The sequence below is a fragment of the Sus scrofa genome, chromosome 13 (genome assembly GCF_000003025.6).
Source record: "Sus scrofa isolate TJ Tabasco breed Duroc chromosome 13, Sscrofa11.1, whole genome shotgun sequence".
Classification (NCBI taxonomy): Eukaryota; Metazoa; Chordata; class Mammalia; order Artiodactyla; family Suidae; genus Sus; species Sus scrofa.
In genome coordinates, this window is record NC_010455.5 from 136,804,260 (window position 1) to 136,826,859 (window position 22,600).

At 38.2% G+C, this 22,600-nt stretch overlaps 1 protein-coding gene and 1 long non-coding RNA gene across 16 annotated transcripts in view; one reads left to right on the forward strand and one right to left on the reverse strand.

Annotated features, from left to right (window-relative positions):
- MYLK (myosin light chain kinase) overlaps nt 1-5,415 on the forward strand; it is a 299,797-nt gene extending 294,382 nt beyond the window's left edge. For 11 of the 12 annotated variants that reach the window (XM_021070234.1, XM_021070231.1, XM_021070236.1 and 8 more), the window contains 2 exons: nt 512-643; nt 3,361-5,415. In XM_021070234.1, the coding sequence (XP_020925893.1) occupies nt 512-643; nt 3,361-3,611 (383 nt within the window). In that variant the 3' untranslated portion in view covers nt 3,612-5,415. The remainder of the gene's footprint in view (nt 1-511; nt 644-3,360) is intronic. The other variant, XM_021070240.1, reaches the window with a different exon arrangement.
- LOC102157484 overlaps nt 1-22,600 on the reverse strand; it is a 33,359-nt gene that overhangs the window by 3,567 nt on the left and 7,192 nt on the right. For all 4 annotated transcript variants that reach the window (XR_001300528.2, XR_002337871.1, XR_001300526.2 and 1 more), the window contains 2 exons: nt 8,330-8,421; nt 5,711-5,960 (listed from right to left, as the gene is read on the reverse strand). This is a non-coding gene — a long non-coding RNA (uncharacterized LOC102157484). The remainder of the gene's footprint in view (nt 1-5,710; nt 5,961-8,329; nt 8,422-22,600) is intronic.

Sequence of the window (22,600 nt, forward strand, 5' to 3'; positions counted from 1 at the left end):
AATCCCAAACCCTGGTGCACAGCCGCACAATGTGAAGGCGGTATCCCTGTGGAGAACAGTACTACTGGCAAATGAAGATGCCTCTAGGACCTGGCTCTTCCCTTCTAAGGAGCAGATGAAGGGTCTGCTACTGCCAGAGGAGGGCAGAGGGGGTACGAGGATCAGGTGGGCTGATGTGGTTCTGTCTTTCTTAGATACCCTCAACTGAGTCCTGAACCAGCATGAAATGCAGCCAAATATCCTTTTTAAAGATTGTTTCCTTTTTCAATGTGTCAGCATAAAGGAGGGGGGAGTCCAAACATTTCCCCAGTTTGGTCACAGTTCTCTCTTCTGCCAAAGTCATTTGGCAGCAGGCCAGCCTGTCCCCAGGAGAAAGGTGTGCATCTGATTCAGCCCTCTAAGCTTTATTATTTGCTAAATTATAGCAACTTTTTAAAGCTGGTCTTTAAACCAGGGAAGGGGAGAGAGCAAGGAATGAAGAAATGACCACGTTCTGTACCCTGTCTTCTAGAAGATGTCTCCCAAGCTTTCCTTGAGGCCGTCGCTGAGGAAAAGCCCCATGTAAAACCCTATTTTTCTAAGACCATTCGTGATTTAGAAGTTGTGGAGGGAAGCGCTGCTAGATTTGACTGCAAGATTGAAGGTAAGTTGTAGCTGTTCCTCTCTTTACTACAAAAGGGGTATGATTGGCTGGTGGGCCCCTACTGTGTGCCCTCAGCAAGATGTCCGTTCTGGAACAGCCAGGCTGTGACTGTGAGGGAAACTGGGTCAGGAGGAGGTCACCCACTGCCCCACCACCACCCGCTGAAGATTAGTGCCATTCAGTGACTCACTGAGGGCATGTCTGATATTTCACCTACTTACATTGGCCACTAGACCCAAGTTAAAAGTGCTTTATCATGGATCTATTTGGATATAGGAGGTGCTGAATGAAATGAGCTTTGAGAGCTTCTGGGAAGCATGTGAAGCGCCCACAAGAGGCTCTCAAAGGTTAGCACAAAGAGCATAGGATGCAGAGACTCTGCCACTTTGTCTGTGGCTGTATGACCTTGAGCAGTGACCTAACTCTTCAGGCCCTCATCTGTAAGGTGGTATCTACTGGGGACTCTGTGAGATGACTTATGTGAAAAGGGGGAACTTCTCAAGTCTTTTAAAGATGTCATGGAGTCAAGAGAAAAGTCGTGCAATTGCTAAGAGCAGAGAGCACCTACAGTGTGACTTCAAACTGAGAGAAGTTGGGATCCAGGCACCTGTGCCATCGTCCCCATGCTTCTCTGCCTGACAGAAATAACGCAGCCATAGTGAGTTGTTAGAGCTTAAGGGACCCTAAGGGGTCTTAGCATAGCACCTGAGAAGTTAGTGGTAGTGGTGACACACAGCATTCAGTTTCCACAGACTGCAACATTCTAGAAAGACCAAAGGCAAGATAAGACAGGCCTCTTGGCTTCAAGTCTGTGACTGTCGTGTGCCAACCAGAGTGGAGGGCTGTCTCCCATTTTGCTGGGACCATCTGCCCCATGGCAGCAGACCACAGCACAGGACAGCAGTCACAACAACCACACCTCCCACTTTGTAAGATTCTCCAGCATTATGACTGGATAAATGTCTTTTGGGTAAAGTAACCCTAAGGTAGGAATTTTTCTCCTGTATCACTAGATTATCAAGATGCCTTGTAAATGCCTCATCTACCATAATTTTTCTTTTTTTTTGCATTCAAATTTTTTAAAAAGTGGACTGCTACCTTTGCTAGCGTGGATGTGGTCTGGTTAGGGGTTCTGCTGAGAGTTCTGGGCCACCACTTGTAGCTATCACCATCACTATTGTCTTTGGGTCTTCTTAGGTTCTTTACATTTTCCTTTAGTTTTTAGAAAATATTATAATAATTATCATCTTTGGCTTACTTTTCTCTGTGGTATTATTTTCTTGGTATTTGTGTTACTTCAACTGGACTGCTCAGAAAGTAAAGCATATAGATGCTGTTTAGATAAGAAACAGAATTCTACTTTAAAAGAATGTTAGAATCCTTAAGTTTTGGGGTTTTTTTTTGTCTTTTGTTTCTGTTTGTTTGCTTGTTTGCTTTTAGGCCATGCCCATGGCAAGTGGAAGGTCTCAATCTAGGGACTGAACTGTACCACAGCAGCGACCCAAGCTGTTGCACTGACAATGCCAGATCCTTCTCCCACTGTGCCACAAGAGAACTCCAGAATTCTCAAGTTCTTATGTGCAATTTTTACTCTGGTTTGGGCTACAATTTTGTCCGATAAAACTACTCCAAAATTTAAAAGCAGTTATGGAGTTCCCTGGTGGTCTAATGGGTTCAATCCCTGGCTGTAGGCACAGCCAAAAACAAAACCAAGCTTTTTATACCAAGTCAGTTAGAATTATTATGTGTTTTTTTTAATTATAAAAAAAATTATATAAAAAAAATCAGACACAACTTAGAATAGATTTACAAGGAGATCCTGCTGAATAGCATTGAGAACTTTGTCTAGATACTCATGTTGAAACAGAAGAAAGGGTGGGGGAAAAAATGTAATTGTAATGTATACATGTAAGGATAACCTGACCCCCTTGCTGTACAGTGGGAAAATAAAAAAAAATTATTAAAAAAAAAAGAATTATTATGTGTTTTTAAAGGCATAAAACATATTTTTAATGCTGAACTTTGCAATAGCATGACTAATGCATAAAATGAGGCTCATCAATGCAGTCAGTTTCCAGTTGTCTACAGGGAGATGATCTGTCTTTGGATCAGACTAGGACAAGTATTGCTTTTGTTTTCTTAGTATTTTCAGTTCCTCTAATTTGTGCTTTTTTAGGTCTGTTATCACCTTTGAATTAGAATTTATATACCATAAAATTCACCCATTTTAAGTACACAATTATTTTTAGAAATTTACAGGATTGTGCAGTCATTACCACAATCCAAATTTAAAACATCTCCATCACCCCTAAAAGAGCCCTTGTGCCCATTTTTTAATTTAAATTTAAGTTCAACTTTTATACAGGATAAAAAATTTTCTTTGAATCCAAAAGGTATTTAGCTTTGGGCATGTGGTTAGGGTTGGGATGGTGCTCCAGATAGTAATCTGTATCTGTGTTACTGTGGGAGGTGGAACAAGACCTGCACAGATGGGAAATGGGATGCCTGTATAGTACCTTATGTAGTGTTTCAGATGTCAGAACTTACAATACACGCCCACATTCAAATGTAAATATCACAATAGGTGCCAAAAGCCAATATCATGATTTTTTTCCTTTACGCCCTTAATCAATAGACATGGCTCATGAGTTTGCATGAACTGATAAGAAATCTTAAATAACAGTTTCTGCAACTTGTGTTCCTTCCCTGTGATGCAGGATACCCAGACCCTGAGGTTGTCTGGTTCAAAGATGACCAGTCAATCAGGGAGTCCCGCCACTTCCAGATAGACTACGATGAGGATGGGAACTGCTCTTTAATCATTAGCGATGTCTGCGGTGATGATGATGCCAAGTACACCTGCAAGGCTGTCAACAGTCTTGGAGAAGCCACCTGCACAGCAGAGCTCATTGTGGAAACCATGGAGGAAGGAGAAGGGGAAGGGGAAGAAGAAGAGGAGGAAGAGTGAACCAAAGCCAAAGAGAAGCAGTTTCTAAGTCAGATTACAAAGACTATTTCTCTAAAGCTCAAAAAGAAAAAGAAAAAAAATCCAAGTAGTAAAAGCACCTAGTGTGATAGATTATTTAGTTAGGTCATTGGGGGGTTGACTCTTCAGCAACAGTGGTTGATACCCAGCAGCGTTACTGATGGGCATTAATTTGAATTAGCTGGCATCTTAAGATACTAGTCTAGCTAGATTTCATTTGGGGAAATCACCAGTAACTTGCCTGACCAGTTGATACTAGAGAAAAAGTAACCAAAAGGAAGATATATCTGGGCAAAGTCAAATTCCCCAACTGAAGGCACTCGTGAAAAATAAGGCCCTGTGGTCTCAGCTCTGCCCAGAGAGTCCCTAGAGGTGGGGGTCTCTCCCAGCTCCCGCTCCAGAGACCAGGGTCTTCTCCAGCCCTGCAGCCCTTCATTCTGCAGGCGGTCGAGCCATTTTCCCTTACAAGGCACATTTTATTCCAGAGTATCCTGCAGACATTCAAACTTTTCACTTCCCTGCCCTGTTCTACCTACGAGTTTTCTGGATCTGAACTTGCCATGAGTTTAAGGACTAGGGACATTACACTTCTCAGAGTCCGAAGACACGTCCCCTGCTCCTGGATGACTGGCTTCCTTAGGCAAATACAATCTCCTTTCTTCCCAAATTAGTAGGGAATCTAAACTTAGCCCCTCTCTTAAGATGTCTAGTAGCTTCAGACATTTTGATAAGAACCTATGACAAAGAAATTCCTTGCTAATGTGCTTTTTTCCTGAAACCAGGATTCATATTTGTGCTGTTTTAGAATATCAGCTCTGCATGTGTGGTAGAGATTTTTGTGTTTGAATGTATGAAAAACCGTTTGCTGAAAAGTTAGTCTTTATTTATTGGCCACTATGAGAGATTTCAACTGAAGAGCTGTAGAAGTCCACATCCTTTGGAATCTCCTTCAGGATAGTCTGGGTTTAATATACCTTCATTCTGAACATACTCCAGACAACCTGACCCACCTTATGGGTTCCACGAGGTTTTTCTCCTTGAACGTACATCAATCATGCCTTGCCCCCAACCCTAAAATATATTCTTAGACCCGATAAATGCACTCAGACTTGCATCTTTAGGAATTTTTAACTTTCACTACATTGGCACTTAAAATTTCCTTTATGAAACTTTTTGAAGGTCATAAACAAAGACCATAAACTGATATGCCTAATACATTTCCTCTGCGTGTGTGTGTGTGTATAACATTCCAAATACTTTTTTCTTTTCCACTGTTTGTAAAGTACAACAGTTTACTATTTCAAGGGACTTTTTAATAGTTCCTTAAGAACCAATTTTAAATGACTTCAGTGCAATTCTACACAGTATCAACATTAGAATTTTGGTGTTACTTAAGTCTTATGTTACTTTCCATTCTATTTTTACCTGCTTTTTGCTGCTAGTTTCAAACTGCCAGTATTTTTCCTTTTGCTTTTTAAACAGTTACAATATTTTTCATAATAGCCACAGTATTTGCCACAGTTAAATATAATAAAGTGTTTTAAATTTGATTTAGAGCAGTCAAAGCTTTTCCTCACCACTTTCAATTGTGTTTAGACTATAATCTTTTTGTGCGTGTTATGTTGTATATGTGCGCGCATGTGTGGTGTGTATGTTTGTTTACAGGTTTTGATGCCTTCTTGAAATTGTTAATGTTCTCCTAGTTTATTATGCCATCAGAATGGTAAATGAGAACACTACAACTGTAGTTAGCTCACAATTTTTAAATAAAAGATACCACAGTGCATGCCGTTTGTTCAGTCTTTGCAGCCTTCTCTTCCTTTCCACACTACCAGCTGCAGACAACCCGCCTTGATCTCAGAAACTAAAAACAAATGCTCTGATGCATAATGGCTTATATGGTTGTGTTTTACTCTGAGACAGGATTACTTAGGCAGGTCTCATTTATGCTAGGTAGCCTAATTTTCACCTTGACTTCAAAATTTCTCTCACGTATCATAGTATCTATAGCATCCTTATAATGCTAAAACCTGACACTTTCAGCATGTGACAAAATCTTCATCATCATTAATATCACTTACCAGCATTTGGTTGGCATTTGTAACTGCCAATTTGTTATTGGCAGCCGAGCACTATCTTTCCACGTCTTGATATGGAAGCCTTGGTTCTCAGGAGACCATCGCTCCTGCTTCATAGGAAGTCTGTTATCAGATATTAAACGGAGGGGGCCCCGTGTCTTGAGTGTTCAAACTATATTGTAGATATTCTAGAAAGAATCAAGACGTACTATTAAATGCTGGACCAGACGAACCTATGATTCCACAGCATAGTCTGGGAAGAAAAAAAAAAAAAACTGTCAATATTTTTAACAATAAATTGTTTCATTTTTTAAAGGCAACCACAATCCCCAAATGCTCCTAATGAGGAAATAATTATTTTTAGAGAAAAGGACTTTTTAGTCCTTGCTAGTGAAAAATGTATCTTATACTCTGGAACATAACAATCACATCTTCTTCCATTTTGTTTTCATCTCAAATATAGAAAAAAATACATTATTCCTTACATTGCAGAGATTCACATTACATGAATTTCCATGCTGACTGTTGTCAGCTCTGACTTTATTTATATGAAGTCTCCTTTTCATTAAAATGTTTGAACTGAACTTTCCACATCTTACCTGCTTTTAATACATCTGTGCTAAGGAGTATCAAGGAGGTGCAGGATACCTGATTTCTAAAGAAACTCAACTGTCCATTTTTTTCAAGACAACACAAGTAATACAACTTTCTTCACCCCTCTGGGAACCCCTCTGTATTTCAAAAGGGAGGCTGATGTCTATGGCAATCATTGCTGAGACTCGGCTCCCACACACACAATTAGGACTACATTCCTGGCTCCCTGGCCAGGTGGGACTGTGTGACTAGCCCTGGTCAGTGCAGTGTAAGCAGAAGTTCACCGCCTCTGGTCCAGAGAATTTAAGCACTGGTACAGGACTCTCCGTAATGACTGGTAACATGTCAGATGGTGGCTGCTTTAGCCACCTGGATCCCCAGCCAATCCCAAACAGTTACATATCACAAGCAAGAAATAAATCTTTGTTTTTATAAATCACCAAGATTTTAGCATTCTTTGTAGCTACAACATAGCCTAGACTAGTCTGTCAGAGGGTCATCACCATATTCTCAATCAGTTCTGACCAATACAGTAACCACAAGTCACTAGTGGCTGTTTATTTACTTATTTATTGCTTTTTAGGGCTGCACCTTAGGCATGTGGAGGTTCCCCAGGCCAGGGGTCCAATCGGAGCTACAGCTGCCAGCCACAGCCACAGCAACAGGATCCGAGCTGCATCTTCGACCTATACCACAGTTCATGGCAACACTGGATCCTTAACCCACTGAGCGAGGGCAGGGATTGAACCTGCAACCTCATGGTTCCTAATCAAATTCGTTAACCACTGAGCCACGACGGGAACTCTAGCACTGTTCTTAATAGACTAGGAAGAAAAGAGAAATGCCAAATTTTATCTTAACTGTGCATGTCCCTTTTCAAATTACTATGAAACTAAAACAAAAGTTTGTGTGTGAAATCAGTCTGGAGAGTATGGTCTAGAGTTTCATCAATTGTACTGGATAATACAAACTCAATTATTTACTGTTTTTTATTATTTATGCTCCTATATTTTTTTCACTTTTTAAGATATTTTAAAAGTACCAGTTCTATGCTTCTTACCTAAATAGATCTACAATTCACAAGCAATTACCAGACTACTTATGATATGATGCAACTAGCCAAGTTTCTCTGGGGTTTTTGGAAACTGGATAGGGGTGCATGCAACAAGGACGAATGAGATAGAAGCAGAAAAGGAGCTAGACAGGGTGGCTGGAGCAAGGTTTCCTTGACAGTAACCCAAAAGGAAGGGGGAGGGGCCATCCTGACAGCTACCATCATTGTAACCCATGTAGCTTTATCATAACTCGCTTCCCATTAGAACTGGAAATACCTATGAGATCTACAGCACCTGGAGACACCAGGCAATTTCTGATGGCTGGTTGTTTAAATTTTTAGCTTATAGGCCTTGATGGTATTCCAAATGCCTGTACATTGCAAAGAGGGTTTCAGGTCAGAGACCACAGCCCCAGCAGTGACCACAGGGAAGTCCATGATAAATCTTCCTAAGTCATTATTTGACTCTCTGGGACTAGATTTCTTCCAATTGGTGATAACCAAGGAAGAAGAATGTTACAAATTAACCTAAGTCAATGTTACAAATTAACCTAAGTCAAATTAACCTTCTTCAGGGCAGACATCAGTAGCTTCCAATAGTTAAGAACAGGTTAAGCTACAGGGCTTCTCCACAATCTTGCTCCAGATGGTATGCTACAATGAAGAGTAGGTCAAATTCAACAAACATTTATTAGCGAACAACATTTATCATACAATCTATTCTGTAAGCTCCATGAACTCCCAGATCTGTCTCTCCAGAAAGCACCTTACCTGCACTGAAGGCAAATGCTGCAGGTTACTAAGGGTAGGATCTAGCTAACTTGGTTAATCAGCCAAGTTAGAGTCAGTTCCAGCTGTACTTTTCACTGGAGCTGTGTAGCTCAGGCCTCAGTTTTCTCATTTATAAAATTAGAGTAATGATAGTTCCCCCCTCATAGATTGTTATAAAAATGAAAAGAGCTCATGCATACTACCTTATCTTTATGGTGAACCCTATTCTTCTGGCACCTGGAGATGCTGAGACGTGTCAGAAACATCCTCTACCCTCAAGGAGCTGATTATACTTCTGTAGCAACAAACAAGTGGAAACGTTATAAACTCAGTGAAAGATGGAAAGAATTATTTAAATTCTACCTGCCTCCCAGAAAAGGATCTTTGAAAGTGAAAGTGTCCAAACAATTGTACAAAAAACAATTGCTGTGAGTTTCAGAGATGCTACAACCTCCCTCTTGGTCTCAGGAAAACTTTTAACTTCCAGTTGCTAAATACTCTCTTCTTCATAATCAAAGAAGAAAAGCTCATCTGACCTTTTATTTTCCATCAAGAGGAAATTTCTCAAAGTTAGCTTGACCTTAAACCTACACTTAACATTTAATCCCCCAAAGTTCTCTAATTTTTATTTATAAAAGTTAATTCGCATTGATTTGTGTCTGACTGCATATTAACCACAAAACAAACAGGGTTCTGCTAGGCAGTCCCAGGAAAAGGCTGGGTAGGTAACTTTTAAAAATTGTCTAAGAAGCTCAAAATTGTCTAAGAAGCTCCTATTTTCTACAAATCCCAGGAGACTAAGTGTTTAGAAAATGGGAAGCTACTATAGTAAAGACCAAATATGAACTCCTGAAGACAAGTAGTAACTCTGCTCTCTTAAGAACCTCCATTAAACTGAGCATAAAGGAATAATTTTTTTTTAAAGCTGTAAACCCCTCAAAGACAATATGGGAGAACAGAGACGAAAGATCAGAATTTTGGAAGATAGAAAGCAAACAGATGAGTGGGTGACTTACTTAAAGCACAGAAGCTGAAAGCTCCCTTCCTACAGAGAAGAAAGCCAGTAAGAAGGAAAGTCAATTATGACTTGAAGAAGCCCTTAAAGGTCAGAGGCTGGAGGTACAATGTACCTATGAAAGGGAGCTTTGAAAGGAATGTAAGGTATCAACTCACTCAGGTCAAAAGTCCAGACAGGAGATCAATGCAGAAGTAGGATAGGATACCTAGGAGTTAGGACAGATGAGGATCCAGAGTCCAGGAAGTCAGAACAGACACACTAACAGTACCCATGGTCAAAGTACAGAAAAGAGTCTGACCCTAGAAAGACATTTGTTTGCTCAAGGTTGTTTTTTGTTTGTTTTTGCTTTTTAGGGCCACATCTGTAGCATATGGAAGTTCCCAGGTTATGGGTCAAATCAGAGCTGTGGCTACCAGCCTACACCATAGCCACAGCAACCCAGGATCCAAGCCACATCTGCAACCTACACTATGGTTCACGGCAACACTGGATCCTTAATCCACTGACTGAGCCCAGGGATCAAACCCACATCCTCACAGGCACTGTATCAAATTCTTAACCTGCTGAGCCACCACAAGGGAAACTCCCTAGTCTCTATTCTGTTCCCTGATCTACATGCCTATTTTTATGCCAAACTCTAGTACTGAGTATGAAAGCAGGGAGCATAATGCCTCTAGTTTGGTTCTTCTAAAATTGCTTTGGCTATTCCAGGCCTTTTGTGATTCCATACAAATTTTAGGATTGCTCGTTCTATTTCTGTGAAAATGCCACTGGAATTTTGCTAGGGATTGCATTGAATCTGTAGATTGCTTTGGGTGGTATAGACATATTAACAATATTAATTCTTGCAATCCATGAGCAAGGAATATCTTTCCATTTATCTGTGTCTTCTTCAATTTCTTTCCTTAATACCTCACAGTTTTAAGATACAGATTCTTTTACCTCCTTGGTTAAATTTATTCCTAGGTATTCTTTTTGATGCAGTTATAAACAGGATTGTTTTCTTAATCTCTCTTTGTGATAGTTTGTTACAAGTGTAGAGAAACAATACAGATTTTTATGTAACATTACTGAAGTCATTTATCCTAATAGTTTTCTGATGGAGTCTTTAGGAGTTTTGATACATAATATCATGTCATCTCTAACAGTGACATTTTTACTTCTTCCTTCCCAATTTGGATGCCTTTTTCTTGCCTAATTACTCTGGGAAGGACTTCCAGTACTATGTTGAAAAAAGTGAAGAGAGTGGGCATCTTTGTCTTGTTCCTAATCTTATGGGAAAAGCTTTCAGCTTTTCATAATTAAGTATGATGTTAGCTGTGGGCCTGTCATGTATGGACTTCATTATGTTGAAGTATGTTCCCTCTATTCCTGCCTTATTGAGAGTTATCCTAAATGAATGCCGAATTTTGTCAGCTGCTTTTTCTTCATCTACTGAGATGATCTTATGATTTTTATCCTTCATTTGGTTAATCTTGTCTATCAGCATTGACTGATGCACAGATGTTGAACCAGCCTTGGATTCCCGGGAAAAAATCCCACTTGATCACAGTGTATTATCCTTTGAATGTACTGTTGAATTTGATTTGCTAATATTTGTTGAAGATTTTGACATTTATGTCCATCAGGGACATTGGCCTATCATTTTCTTTTCCTGTGGCTTGTCTAGTTTGTTATCAGGTTGTAAAATGGTTTGGAAGAGTTCCCTCCTTTTCTGTTTTTGGAAGAGTTTGAGAAGGATTTGTATTAATTATTCTTTGAATGTGAGGCAGAATTCAGCAGTGAAGCAATCTGGTCCTGGACCTCTGTTGGTTGGGAAGTTTTCGAATGTTCATTCAATCTCCTTACTAGTAATCTGTCTGTTCAGATTTTCTATTTCTTTATAAGTCAGTCATTGTAAATTCTATGATTCTAGAAATCTATCCATTTCTTCTAGGTTGTCCAGTTTAACTGTTGGTATATAATTGTTTATAACAGTCTCCTATGATCCCTTGCATTTCTGTGGTATCAGTTATAAAAGCTCCTCTTTCATTTCTGATTTTATTTGAATCTTCTCTTTTTTTTTCTTGGTGAATCAAGCTAAAAGCTTGCAAACTTTATTCCTTATTTATTTATTTATTTATTTATTTATTTATTTATTTAGGGCATATGGAGGTTCCCAGGCTAGGGGTCCAATCGCAGCTACCACTGTTGGCCTATGCCACAGCCACAGCAACTTTATTTCTTTAAAGAGCCAGTCCTTAATTCACTGATCTTTTCTATTGTCTTTTAGTCTCTATTTCATTTATTTCTGCTCTAATCTTTGTTGTTTCCTTCCTTTTATTAACTTTGGGCTTTGTTCTTTTTCTAGTTCCTTGAGACGTAAGTTAGATTTTTATTTGAGAATTTTCTTGTTTCTTGGTATTTATTGCTATGAAACTCTTAGAACTGCTTTTGCTGCATCCCATAAATTTTTCTATGTTGTATTTCCATTTTCTTTTGTCTCAAGATATAGTTTTTATATAAATATACATATATGTGTGTATGTGTGTGTGTGTATTTTTTTAGGGCCACACCTGTGGCATATGGAAGTTCCCAGGCTATGGGTTGAATCAAGAGCTGCAGCTGCTGGCCTATGCCTCAACCACAGCAATGCGGGATCCAAGCCACATCTGTGGCCTACACCACAGCTCAGAGCAATGTTGGATCCTTAATCCACTGAGCAAGGCCAGGGATCAAACCCATGTCCTCATGAATATGAGTCAGGTTCATAACACGCTGAGCCACAATGGGCACTTCCTCTCTCTTTTGATGTCTTTCTTCTTTGATCTATTTTGCAGCATGTTGTTTAATCTCCACATGTTTGTGAATTTTCCAGTTTTCTTCATGTAGTGGACTTCTAGTTTCATACTATTGTTATCATAAAAAAATGCTTGTTAAGACTTCAATCATCTTAAATTTATTAACATTTACTTTGTAACCTAACATATAATGTATCCTGGAGGATGTCCTATTTGCTCTTGAAAATGTATTCTGTTGTTTGGGGATGGAATATCTGTATCTACCTGGTAAATCATTTAGTCTAATGTATTGGATAAGGCTGATATTTCCTTATCGATTTTCTGTCTGGATGATCTATCCATTGGTGTTAAGTGGGATATCAAAGTCCCCTACTATTATTGTGCTGCTGTCTATTTCTCCATTTAGGTCTGTTCATATTTGCTTTCTATGTTTAGATGTTCCTACATTGGGTACATAAATATCTAAAAATGTTTTTTCCTCTTCTGTGATTGACCCATGTATCATTATATAACTCTGTTTGTCTCTTACCATAGTCTTTGTTTTAAACCTATTTTATGTAATATAAGTATAGCCATCCCAGTTTTATGCTGGTTTCCATTTTCATATATTTTTTCCATCCCTTTACTTTCAGTATGTGCATGCCCTTACATCGAAAGTGAATCACCTGTAGGTAGCATATAGGTGGGTCTTATTTTCTATCCATTCAGCTATCCTATGTCTTTTGATTGGCAGATTTAGTCTATTTACATTTAAAGTAATTATTAACAGGTATTCATTTCTTGTCAATTTTTCTTCATTGTTTTGAGCTTTTTTGGTGGTACCTCTTTGTTTCTTCTTCTCTTGTGCTCTTCCTTGTAGTTTAATTACTTTCTTTAGTGGAATGCTTATATTCCTTCCTCTTTATCTTTTGTGTATTTAACTATAGGTTTTTGCTTTGTGGTTACCATGAGGCTTACATATAACAACTTATATCTATAACAACCTATCTTAAGCCTATAACTTAAGTTTGAATACATTCTAAAACTCACAAAAAATAAAAATTAAAAAAAAAACTATTTTGGTAAAATTATACACTTAACAAGATGCAGTACCTACTTTTAAAGGGGCTTTTAGCACTTTAGTAATTAATCCCCTTAACTATTTTAAGCTGCATTCATAAATGTAATGAACACATTTCATTTTCACTTCAAATTCTTCAAATGTCTCATAACAAGACTTCCCCAAAAAAGCCCCCAGCAAATATTTTGCAAGTAAAATCTCATAAATAAATGAAATTTATAAACTCCACAGGACTTCTTTTAAATGTTTAATAGTAATAAATTTAGTAAAGGGGTCAAATTTTGAATCCCAAATCCAAATTACACAATCTATACTTTAAATTGGAATCACATATCAACCCGTTTATCTAGTATGCCTAAATCTCTTAACATTAGAAATATTAAAGAATTTTATTATTTTATTATAAATTTGATTTATTTCATTGTTTCACTAAATTCTAAATTCCATAACATTACAGAAATTTGTTCGCTTGAAGGAATGTCACCTTCCCACTCAGAGGAGCATTACCTTCTCAGCTGGCTAAATTTGCTTAATTCAATGGGGCATAAGACCTGAAGCTACAAGACACTCTGGTGATATTTCTCATGATTCTGACTGCCAAGCTAAGTCCCTTTCTGTAGTCAATATGTTTGGAACTCTAAAATCCAGTCCTTGGGTTTAAGTCCTAAATGTCCCTTTATTCCTAGAAGTCTGCATGCCCCAAAAGATTGTAGCTTACTTCTTTCATGACTTCACTGGTTTTACATTCTTTGACTTTCCTTGGATAGCTAAATGTTTCCCATCTACCCCTATGGATACTTTCTTTCTTTCTTTTTTTTTTTTTTTTTGTCTTTTTGCTATTTCTTGGGCCGCTCCCATGGCATATAGAGGTTCCCAGGCTAGGGGTTGAATTGGAGCTGTAGCCACTGGCCTACGCCAAAGCCACAGCAACGCGGGATCCGAGCCGTGTCTGCAACCTACACCACAGCTCATGGCAACGCCGGATCGTTAACCCACTGAGCAAGGGCAGGGATCGAACCCGCAACCTCATGGTTCCTAGTCGGATTCGTTAACCATTGCGCCACGACGGGAACTCCCCCTATGGATACTTAAGGCCAGTCTTTTGGATTCTTAGAATTCGTCACTGTGTTAATAAATCATTTTTTGGATTTAGTAGAATCCCGAGATGGTTTCATATCCTTCTTTCTAGTAGGATCACATCATTGTAGATATTAAAATAATACTTGTCAGAATTATACAAATTATGGATTTGTCTGATCATTCTACAGTCATTCCAGTGACTCCGAGTGCTTTACAGAAAGGCTCACAGTTAGCAGGCTCTGCCCAGGTATGAACTTCAGTTTTCAGTACCCCCCCCCCACCTTTTTTTTGCCTGTGTCTGCAGCATATAGAAATTCCTGGGCCAGGGATCAAACCTGCACCACAGCAGCAATCCAAGCTGCTGCAGTGACAATGCCAGATCCTTAATGAGCTGCCCCACAAGGGAATTCTTAAATATAGGCAAACAGCCAAATACCATCAGACATTTGAGACAAACCTCTAACAAAAAAGGCAGAGGACGAGAACCATTTAAAAAAAAAAAACAAAAAACAAAAAAACTTGGAAAAAATTGAGACTCTGCAGGGAGGAGAAGAAAAAAATAATTAATATTCTTTTATTAATATTGTACTCAAAGAGATACAAGAAAAAATTATATCCAAGAAACAAACAAAAGGATGCTGCTTATATTTTTTAAAAATTAAAGAAGCATTCAAAGACCTAGAGCAGAAGACAAATTATAGAAATCTTGTAGAAAGAATAAAAAGACAATGAATGATGGAAGAGAAAAAAAAAAAGAGGTTCAGTATGCAACAACTGGATGCTACAGAATACAGAAAACAGATCAGAAGTGGACATCTGTATAGTACCTAACAAAGTATTAGTTCTCTAGATCAGTGGTTCTCAAAGTGTGGTTCACAGCTCATGGGGCTTCCCAAGACCCTTTCAAGAAGACTAGGAGGACAAAACTCTTTTAATAGAAATATTAACCTGTTATTTGCTTTTTCTACTCTCATTCATTCATAGAGTTTTCCAGAAGCTTCACGATATGTGATGTCATCACTCTAACAGCTTATATATTCTTGTGATTTAAATTTTTTCAGTTTTAATTTCTAATATGGATAATAAACAGTTATAAGCCACACAAATAAAACGTTTTTAGGATCCTCAATAATCTTCAAGAGCTTGAAAATCACTACTCCAGGTAATGACTTAACCCTAAATATGGCTAGGCATTACACTTTAGTTTGAAAATGCTAGGAAGCACCCCAGATGTAACATATATTGCCATTCCCTTCTCTTCCATTTGAGTCTCAAACCAAAAATTCAACTCATACAAAAATATAAAAAGATTTACTTATTCTGTAATGGAGGTAGATAAGGGAGTTCATATTGATCAGTATTTCATTTGAAAAATCCTCCCAGCCCTGTCTCTTCTACATTTCCTTCCTCTTTACCTCCCCCATGCTGTCTTTATCTTTCTTTAACTCTCTCCCCTCTCCTGCCTTTCTGGGATGTTTAAGCATATCCAAGATTGGGGGGAGAAAAAACCAACACATCACTGATATCTCTCATTAGAAGACAGAACAACAAAACTGCAATAAGTACATACATACTGATAATTACCTTGAATGTAAATGGATTAAATGCTGCAATCCAAAAACAGAGAGTAGCTGAATGGATACACAAACAAGACCAGTATATATGCTGTCTATAAGAGACCCACTGTGGACACATACAGACTGAAAAGTGAGGGGACACATAGAGACTGAAAGTGAGGGGATGGAAGAAGGTATTGCATGCAAATGGAAATCAAAAGAAAGCTGAAGGAGCAATACTCCTTCAGACAAAATAGGCCTTAAAAAAAAAAAAAAGTTACAAAAGACAAAGAAGGACACTATCTAATGATCAAGGGATCAATCTAAGATGAAGATGTAACAATTGCAAATATATATGCACCCAACATAGGAGAACCTCAACATATAAGGCAACTGCTAACAGCCTCAAAAGGAGAAATTGACAATAATACAATAATAGTGGGGAACTTTAACACCCCACTTTCAGCAATGAACAGATCATCCAGACAGAAATATCAATAAAGAAACACATGGAGCCCCCATTGTGGCTCAGCAGTTAACGAATCTGACTAGCATCCATGAGGATGTGGGTTCGATCCCTGGGCTTGCTCAGTGGGTTGGGGATCTGGCGTTGCCATTGGCTGTGGTGTGGGCCACAGACACAGCTCAGATCCTGCACTGCTGTGGCTGTGGCACAGGCTGGCAGCTACGACTCTAATTTGACCCCTAGCCTGGGAACCTTCATATGCCATGGGCACGGCCGTAAAAATAAAGGAAAAAGAAAACATGTCTTATATGACACATTAGACTAGACAGACTTATTTGATATTTATATAACATTTCAGCTGAAGGCAACAGAATACACTTTCTTCTCAAGTGCACATGGAACATTCTCCAGGATAGACTACATCCTAGGCAACAAATCAAGCCTCAGTAAATTTAAGAAAATTGAAATCATGTCAATAATTTTTTCTGACCATAATGCTATGAGATTAGAAATCAACCACAAGAAAAAAACTGCAAAAAAAAAAAAAAAAAACAGAAACACGTGGAATATGCCACTAAACAGCCAATGGCTCACTGAATAAACCAAAGAAGAAATCAAAAAGTATCTAGAGACAAATGACAATGAAGACACAATGATCCCAAACGTATGGGATGCAGCAAAAGTAGTTCTAAGAGGGAAGTTTTATAGCAATATAATCTCACCTCAGGAAAAGAAAAATCCCAAATGAACAACATAAATTTACACCTAAAGCAACTAGAGAAAGAAGAACAAACACAACCCAAAGTTGGTAGAAGGAAAGAAATCACAAAGATCAGAGCAGAAATAAATGAGATAGACATGAAGAAAACAGAAAAGATCAATGAAACTAAATGCTGGTTCTTTGAAGAGATAAATTTCAGAGGAAGGAACACTCCCAAGCTCATTCTATGAGGCCACCATCACCCTGATACCAAAACCAAAGACCACAAAAAAAGAAAATTACAGACCAATAACACTGATGAATATAGACGCAAAAAAATCCCCCAAATATTAGCAAACCAAATCCAACAATACATTAAAAGGATCATACGCCATAATCAAATGGGGTTTATCCCAGGGATGCAAGGATTGTTCAATATCCTCAAATCAAACTGAATAAAAATTTGATTTGACATTAACAAACTGAATAAAAATCATATGGTCATCCGGATACAGAAAAAGCTCCTGACAAAATTCAACACCCATTTTTGATTAAAAAAGCTCTCCAGAAAGTGAGTAGAGAGAGAACCTCCTCAACATAATAAAGGCCATATATAACAAACTCACAGCTAACATCATTCTCAATGGTAAAAATCCAAAAGCATTTCAAATAAGATCAGGAACAAGATAAAAGATGTCTACTGTCATCACTTTTATGCAACATAGATTTGGAAGTCCTTGCCATAGGAATCAGAGAAGAAAAAGAAATAAAAAGAATACCAATTGGAAAAGAAGTAATACTGTCACTGTTTGCCTAAGACATGACATGATACTACATATAGAAAATCTTAAAGATGGTACCAGAAAACCACTAGAGCTCATCAATGAATTCAGTAAAATTGCAGGACACAAAATTAATACATAGAAATCTCTTGCATTTCTATACAATACAAAGATTAGAAAGAGAAATTAAGGAAACAATCCCATTTACCTTCACATCAAAAAGAATAAAGTACATAGGAATAAACCTACCTAAAGAGGCAAAAGACCCAAAAGATCTGTACTCCAAAAACTGTAAGACATTGATGGAGGAAATCACAGGTGACACAAACAGACCCCGAATCACCAAAGCAATCTTGAAAAAAAAAAAACAGGGCTGGAGGAATCAGGCTCCCTGACTTCATGGTATATTAGAAAGCAGTTATCAAAACAGTATGGTACTGGCACAACAACAGAAATAAACATCAGTGGAATAGGATAGAAAGCCCAGAAATAAACCCACACATCTATGGTCAATTAATCTAAGACAAAAGAGGCAAGAGCATACAGTGGAGAAAAGAGAGCCTCTTCAATAAGTGGTGCTGGGAAAACTGGACTGCTATGCATAAAATAATAAAATTAGAACAGTCTCCTACACCATGCACAAAAATAAACTCAGAATGGATTAAAGACCTAAATGTAAGGCCAGATATATAAAACTCTTAGAGGAAAATATAGGCAGAACACTCCTGTGACATAAACAGCAGCAATACTTTTTTGTATCCACCTCCCAGAGTAATGAAAATAAAAACAAAAATAAACAAATGGGAGCTGAGTAAACTTAAAAGATGTTGCACAGCAAAGGAAACCATTAAAAAAACCAAAAAACCCCAAAGAGACAACACACAGAATGGGAGAAAAACTTTGCAAATGAAGCAACCAACAAGGGATTAATCTCAAAAATATACTTTATACAGCTTTGTATCAAAAAAGGAAACAACTGAATCAAAAAATGAGAACATCTAAATAGATATTTCTCCCAGGAAGACATATAGATGGCCAAAGAGCACATGAAAAGATGCTCAACATCACTATTAGAGAAATGCAAATTAAAACTTTAACGAGGTCTCACCTCATACCAGTCAAAATGGCCATCATCAAAAAGTCTACAATAGGATTTCCTGTCGTGGTGTAGTGGTTAACAAATCCGACTAGGAACCATGAGGTTTCGGGTTTGATCCTTGGCCTTGCTCGGTGGTTAAGAATCTGGCGTTGCAGTGAGCTGTGGTGTAGGTTGCAGACGTGGCTCGGATCCCACATTGCTGTGGCTCTGGCATAGGCCGGTGGCTACAGCCCCAATTAGACCCCTAGTCTGGGAACCTCCATATGCCGTGGTAGCAGCCCTAGAAAAGGCAAAAAGACAAAAAAAAAAAAAAAAAAAAGTCTACAATAAATGCTATAGAGGGTGTAGAGAAAAGGGAACCCTCCTACACTGTTGATGGGAATACAAATTGATGCAATCACTAAGGAGTACAGTATGGAGGTTTCTTAAAAAAATTAAACAGAACTACCATATGATCCGGCAATCCCACTCCTGGGCATATGTCTGGAGAAAAACTCTAATTCAAAAAGACACAAGCACCACAATGTTCATAGCAGCATTGTTTACAATAGTCAAGACATGGAAGCAACCTAATGTCCATCAACAGAGGAATGGATTAAAAAGTTGTGGTACTTAGATACAACAGAATGTTACTAGGCGGTAAAAAAGAACAAAATAATGCCATCTGCAGCAACGTGGATGGACCTAGACAAAGAGAAAGACAAATGTCATATGAGGTCACTAATATGTAGTATCTAATAAAAATGATACAAAGGAACTTCTCAAAACAGAAACAGACTCAAAGATTTTGAAACGAAATTTATGGTTACCAAAGGGGAAACATGGGGGATGGTGGAGGGATAAATTGGGAGGTTGGGATTGGCACACACACACCGCTGTGTACAAAACTGCTAAGTACTAAGAACCTACTGCATAACACAGGGAAATCTCAATACTCTGTGATGGCGTATATAGGAAAAGAAATTAAAAAGAATGGATATGTGTATATGTATAACTGATTCATCTGAAGCTAATACAAGATTGTAAATCAATTATATGCCAATAAAATTTTTGTTTGTTATTTGTCTGCCTTGCAACATAGGGAATCTCCAAGCCAGAGATCAGATCTGAACCACAGTTGTGACCTAAACAACAGTTGCAACAATGCTGGATCCTTTAACTCACTGTGATGGACTGTACATCAAACCTGTGTCCTGGTGCTACAGAGATGCTGCTGATCCTGTTGCACCACAGTGGGAACTCCAATACACCAATACGATTTTTTTAAAAAAGACAAAGACTCATTTTTGATAAAGTTAAATAAAAAATTTACTCAAAAAACCACTGATTGGAGGAGTTCCCATAGTGGCTCAGCAGTTAACAAATCTGACTAGCATCCATGAGGATGGAGGTTCCACCCCTGGCCTTGCTCAGTGGGTTAAGGATCTGGCATTGCTGTGATCTGTGATGTAGGTCACAGCCGCAGCTCCGATCTGGCATGGCTGTGGCTGTGGCATAGGCCAGCTGCTACAGGTCCAATTTGACTCCTAGCCTGAGAACCTCCATATCCCGCGGGTGCAGCCCTAAAAAGAAGAAGAAGAAGAAGAAGAAGAAGAAGAAGAAGAAGAAGAAGAAGAAAAAGCCACTCATTGGAAAATACATATAAAAATACATATAAATTTTTTTAAAAAAAGAAGCAAATGCCCTTACTCAACCAGAGATAAACACTAATAATATAATGGTATGTATGACTGGGTCACTTTGCTTCATAGCAGAAATTGACTAACATTGTAAATCAACTATAATTTTTAAAATGTAAAAAAAATATATTGGTAAATCTCCTTCCAGATTTTTTTTATAGACAAATATACTTTTTATAAAATGAGATCCTACTACACATGATGTATTATTTCTACTTAATATATTCTAAACAATTTCCACATCAAATGCATCTCTGCATTATTATTTCCCCAAATTTTGTTTTAATTTTTCTCAAATTTGGAGAATGTTTGATATGAATAGTTCAGTAAACACCTTTAAACCCTTCATGTAGAATATTGTAGGGGCAATGATTCACTCTGAACATCTCACTTTTCAGCACAGAGTCTTCTGATCAATGGCATTTACAATCAAGTCAAGAATATTTGTATAAGGAGTTGAAGGGGATCAGAATGTACCACCCCAAAATACCCCACTTTGACATACAGACTATTTTGAGCTGAAGGCAAGTAAAAAAAACAGCAGATGCAGAAAAGCTCTCTATCCTCCTTTTTGCCTAAAAGCATGGCATAAATTTCCCTTTGTTAATGTGTCTCCTCTCTCATATACAAGGAAGAGGAGAATAACTCTTAATCACCAGACAGGACGCTAAACTTATCTCAGGCCAGAGATGGCAGCTACATAACAAACTTTACTAAAAATAACCTTTATCTTCTATTAGTTTTCCCCACATGTTTACCATACCAAAATTTACTGCCCATAAAAACCTAAACGCCTTTTCTTTTGTTTTGTCACTTCTCCACAAATTTATTGCTCTTCGATAAAACAGTATATAATACTATTTGACTACCTCTTTGGGGTTTTCATTTTATTTCTGTGATGCCCCTGTATGTATATGAAATAAGCCTTTTTTCTCCTGTTAATCTTTTCTCAGTTCAATTCGCAGGGTCCCAGACACTGAGACCAAGAGAGTACAGGATAAAAGATTTTTTTCCTCCCCCAGAGAGATATTTCTGCATAGTAAAGCTTAGACGTGTTTCTCTCCCCAGAGATAGTTTGGAATAGTAAAGATAAAGACCTTTCCTTCCCCTCTTAAAGAAGACTGGCTTACATTCTAGAATAAAGATGAAGTTTCCCTCTTTTGGGAGGGCAGGATAGGCAGGTCATCAGCAGCCATATAGAAGATCAGAGTTTCCTAATTTCAGGATTCCTCTCTTGAAATACACCCTCCTGCAAATGCAGGTACCGTATGGCCCCCACTTTGTTGACCTGTGTGGATGGGGCTTGGGAACCAATATAAGCTGTTGTTCTGGCTGCTGCTTTTGTCACAAATGATAAACTGTTTTTGTTTCTGACTCAGAGGGCTTGTTGTTTATATATACATATAATAATATACATATATACATAAGTAACATGTACATTATATATATATAAACATATACATATACACATTCTCTTCTTGCCCCTCCATCTTGACCCAGACTAACCACCACACACATACCTTAAGTCATAAAATGTACCCTGAGGGATCAAGCTCTGCCCTGCTTTCCTTCCTAAGAAACCCTAAACTCCACCCACCTGGACCAAACCCCAGCCCATGTGTGTTTCCCACTGAGGGACTTGGGTGGAGAGGCCAGCTCCCTCACCACAGGGTACTGACACTTGAGTTAGTTCAAGAAGAGAGAGCAATGCCTTGAGGCTATTCTTTGGGAGGAAGGCTCCAAGAATTGGCACTAATGGTCTCCAGGGATGAAAATCTGGGGGGCCCCTTGCTGCTGCTGATCCCTAAAAGAAAAATATATATGAAAAACATGTGTGCGTACGTGTGTGCATGTGTGTGTGGCAGACTACCTTGTTAGCTTGCAAGTACAAAAAAAAAAAATCAGATCTTTCATGGTTTCTGACTTAATAGTGACATCATTTTACCACATTTGTTCTTTGCTTACAATTTCTCTCATGCTTGTACTACTACAAGTACACACACACATTTTAAGCTTCTGCAAAATCATTTTTACTGTCTGAATCTTTACTATTTTAAACCTCTATCATAATTTAACCAATCTGTACTGCTGGACCCTTAGATTGTTTATAACTGTTTGATATTGTAATAGCATTGTGATGAGCATTTGTAACTAAATCTTTTTTCACATCCTAAATTCCTGAAGATAAAGTCCAAAGAAGTGTAACTGTTGGGTCAAAGGACATTCATAGTTTGAAGGTTTAGTATGTATTGCC